This window comes from Coffea arabica, chromosome 1c (genome assembly GCF_036785885.1).
Source record: "Coffea arabica cultivar ET-39 chromosome 1c, Coffea Arabica ET-39 HiFi, whole genome shotgun sequence".
Taxonomy (NCBI): Eukaryota; Viridiplantae; Streptophyta; class Magnoliopsida; order Gentianales; family Rubiaceae; genus Coffea; species Coffea arabica.
Genome location: NC_092310.1, coordinates 51,441,605 through 51,444,918, shown reverse-complemented (window position 1 = coordinate 51,444,918; position 3,314 = coordinate 51,441,605). Strand labels below are relative to the sequence as shown.

Sequence of the window (3,314 nt, the reverse complement as noted above, 5' to 3'; positions counted from 1 at the left end):
CAACTTCAAATGGCCAAATGATTTAGGGATGGTTACACGGAATTTCCTTTTTGAAGGCGGTTCAATGTTGTCCTCTCTAAGCTTTACCGGTTTAGGCCATCAACTTGTGCTCTAAAATGGTCCGCAATCGGAATCTAACCAAACTGATAATGTTTCTGTTGATTTTGTGGAGCATTAAGAATCTCCGTACAAAAGCTCTATTTTGTTCAAATCCCATGTTCGGACTATTTGGCTGCATTTGGATTGAGGGAAATATGAAATCCTTTCAAATTCTCTAGTTGTTTACATTTTTTAGGAGGTATTTATATTTGTGAATTATTTTAGTATGTAAAGTATATTTTAGTAGTTAGTGCATTATAAACTTAAATGTCTATTAAGCAATCCAATCAACTAAAACGATCTGAATAGATTTCAAATACTTCATCATATTCCAAACGAAGAAGTATCCAAAATAGATACCTCAATTGCTAGTTGGACAAAGGTCCAAAAAAAAAAAATTGACGAAATTGTAACTCCCTTAATTACCAAACCATTTCATTTTCTGGAGGGTTAATATAGAAGCGATGTCCAAGTCAGTCAACTAATTGGTGGATCTAATATTTACATCCGTATCTAATTTACAGATACAATGTCTACATTAACGTGGAGAATGTGATCTTCATCATAAACGCTGCATCAGTGGAGTTCAAGACAAATTCCACATACAGAAGTCAAAACATTAACCAAATTGAAATCAACCACCAAGCACAGCTGTAACTAAGTTCAGACATGCTACGACTTTTTAGACACAGGTTTTTAATTAATGTGTTATTAAATGGCATTGCCGCACTATGGTTTTCTGTACATTGCAAAAACGTCTTAGCCAACTTTGAATTGGTGTTACTCTAGGTTCTATATAAACCATGCACTTCTAGCGTGAAACACAAAACAAAATCGCCATTTCCCTTCAATTTTCCTCCCAGCATTAGTCACCAAACCCACTCAAAAAGAAAAATGAGGGTCAGAATAGAGAGCTCAAGAGTCATTAAGCCCTTGCATGAAGGCATCCCCCCAACAACAAATCATATTCCCCTAAGTGTTTTTGATAAGGTAACATTTGATGCCCACATGGCCATAATATATGCCTATCATCCACCAAATCCTCCAAATGCTACCTTAGAGACGGGGCTTCGAAAGGCATTATCTGTCTATCGAGAATGGGCCGGAAGATTGAGCAAAGATAATGATGGTGAACCAATCATTCTTCTCAATGATGCCGGGGTGAGATTTGTCGAGGCATCGATGGATATCGAGCTTGATCAAGTAATGCCTCTCAAACCATCGGCATTCTGTTTAAGCCTTCACCCGAGTATACAAGGAAATATTCAAGAGTTGGTGCAAGTGCAAATCACAAGATTCACTTGCGGCTCAATCGTGGTTGGCTTCACAGCTGACCACACTGTGGCTGATGGGCAAGCCACAAGCAACTTTTTAGTTGCTTGGGGGCAAGCTTGTCGAGGGCTCGAAATCCATCCCCTTCCTCTGCATGATCGGGGAATTTTCAAGCCACGGGATCCCCCTTGTATAGAATTTGAGCATCGAGGGGTCGAGTTTAAGAACCCAAAACTCGAACAATTCCACCCTCTCCTAGATGAAGACGTCGACGGTGTTGCAGTGGATCAATTCCACTTCTCATTAGGCTTTCTAGCCAAGCTCAAAGCAAAGGCTTCCTCTAGGAATGGTAATGACAAGTCCTATAGCACATTTGAGAGCTTGGTGGCACATTTGTGGAAAGCTGTGACGAAAGCTCGTGGACTGAGTGCATACCAAACAACAAGCGTGAGAATTTCAGTCAATGGTCGCATGAGGATGGATCCAAGAATTCCAAATGAATATTTTGGCAATTTGGTTCTTTGGGCACTTCCCACTGCAAAAGTCAAGGACTTGTTGCGTGAGCCAGTGCCATACGGAGCCAAACTCATTCATGACACAGTTGCAAAGGTGAACGACAACTACTTTAGATCATTCATCGACTTTGCAAGCCACAAGGTGAAAGAAGAGAACCTCGTGCCAGTTGTTGACATGGGCCAATCTGTAATAGAATGCCCTAATTTGGACGTTAGCAGCTGGCTAAGGTTTCCGTTTTATGACCTGGATCTTGGAGGAGGGTCCCCTTATGTTTTCATGCCATCTTATTACCCTCTAGAGGGCACCATTTTGCTTCTACCGTCTTTCATTGGTGATGGAAGCATTGATGCTGTTATTGCACTATTTGAAGACCATTTGGCAGCCTTCAAGCAGATTTGCTATGAATTGGAATAGGAAAGAAGGAATAATGTCGTTCCCTTGTTTTTTTTTTTTTTTGGTTAAAGACGTCATAGGAAAGAAGAGGAATGGGAGAATAAACCTTGAATACGAGTGGGCATACTGGGACAAGAAATGCATTTAGTTCATGCTCATCACCTCTTTGCTATAATATGTTTATTGTTTGTTCTACAATATTTTTGATTTCTTGACGGAGCTTCTTACCTATTTGTAACATCTTTTGATGTATTAATGTTGCTAGGACTCGTTATCTCTTGTGTACTTTTATTCTGCATGTATATTCAAATCATACTGGAATAATTGGATAAGTTGAACTCCGGCATTTGTTCTCTATCTGGTGCCTGGAGGAGCAAGTCGCATGCATGAAGCCAATATGAGTTGGTGGCGCCTACATGCACATTTCCAACTTTTTGTCACTCAGTGGCCTTAATTAAATTCGAAGTAACAAATAAAGTATTAATACTGTAATGTTACCATACCAGAAACATCGATTTTAATTAGTATGCTTCAACAGATAAGGTTTAACAATTGGACCTGGTGAAAATTACATTATTATGTCATCGTCAAGTCCAAGATTTCAACGATCATCCAAACAATAGGTAATGATTACTTCTCAATTAAATATTGGCTTCGATTACAAATTTATGAATTTACGAGTTAGAGCTCTATGTACATTGATCATGATGACATTTTCATTTTCATCATATTTTTACTACTTGTATGTGTGCATCAAAACTTGTTTACCTTTGAGTTATAGTTTTCATAGATCAGAGTCTAGAACACGTACAAGTATTCCAATTTAAAACCATGAATATACAACAAGTTTAAAGGGAACTTTCTTGGTTCTGTTTCGCTCAATGTGTAATCTATATTAGAATTAATATTATGGAGTCTAAAAGCGTGTTGTTTGTTAGATAACTATGTGAAATGATTCTTATGGTTCTAAATTCTTATGCTCTCTATCAACTTAATCCTGTTTTCAGAAGATTAATCACAAGCAAACTTGCTCA

General features: G+C 38.3%; 1 protein-coding gene across 1 annotated transcript; it reads left to right on the top strand.

Moving 5' to 3' along the window:
• The first annotated feature begins 930 nt into the window (after positions 1-930).
• On the top strand, positions 931-2,626 carry LOC113726434 (agmatine coumaroyltransferase-2-like). Its single transcript, XM_027250190.2, has one exon. The coding sequence runs from the start codon at positions 994-996 to the stop codon at positions 2,299-2,301; it is 1,308 nt and encodes a 435-aa protein (XP_027105991.2). The 5' UTR covers positions 931-993; the 3' UTR covers positions 2,302-2,626.
• The last annotated feature ends 688 nt before the right edge of the window (positions 2,627-3,314 follow it).

What these genes read in the sequence shown, in the direction of transcription:
- LOC113726434 (XM_027250190.2), top strand. Translation starts at nt 994, where the DNA reads ATGAGGGTCAGAATAGAGAGCTCAAGAGTCATTAAGCCCTTGCATGAA.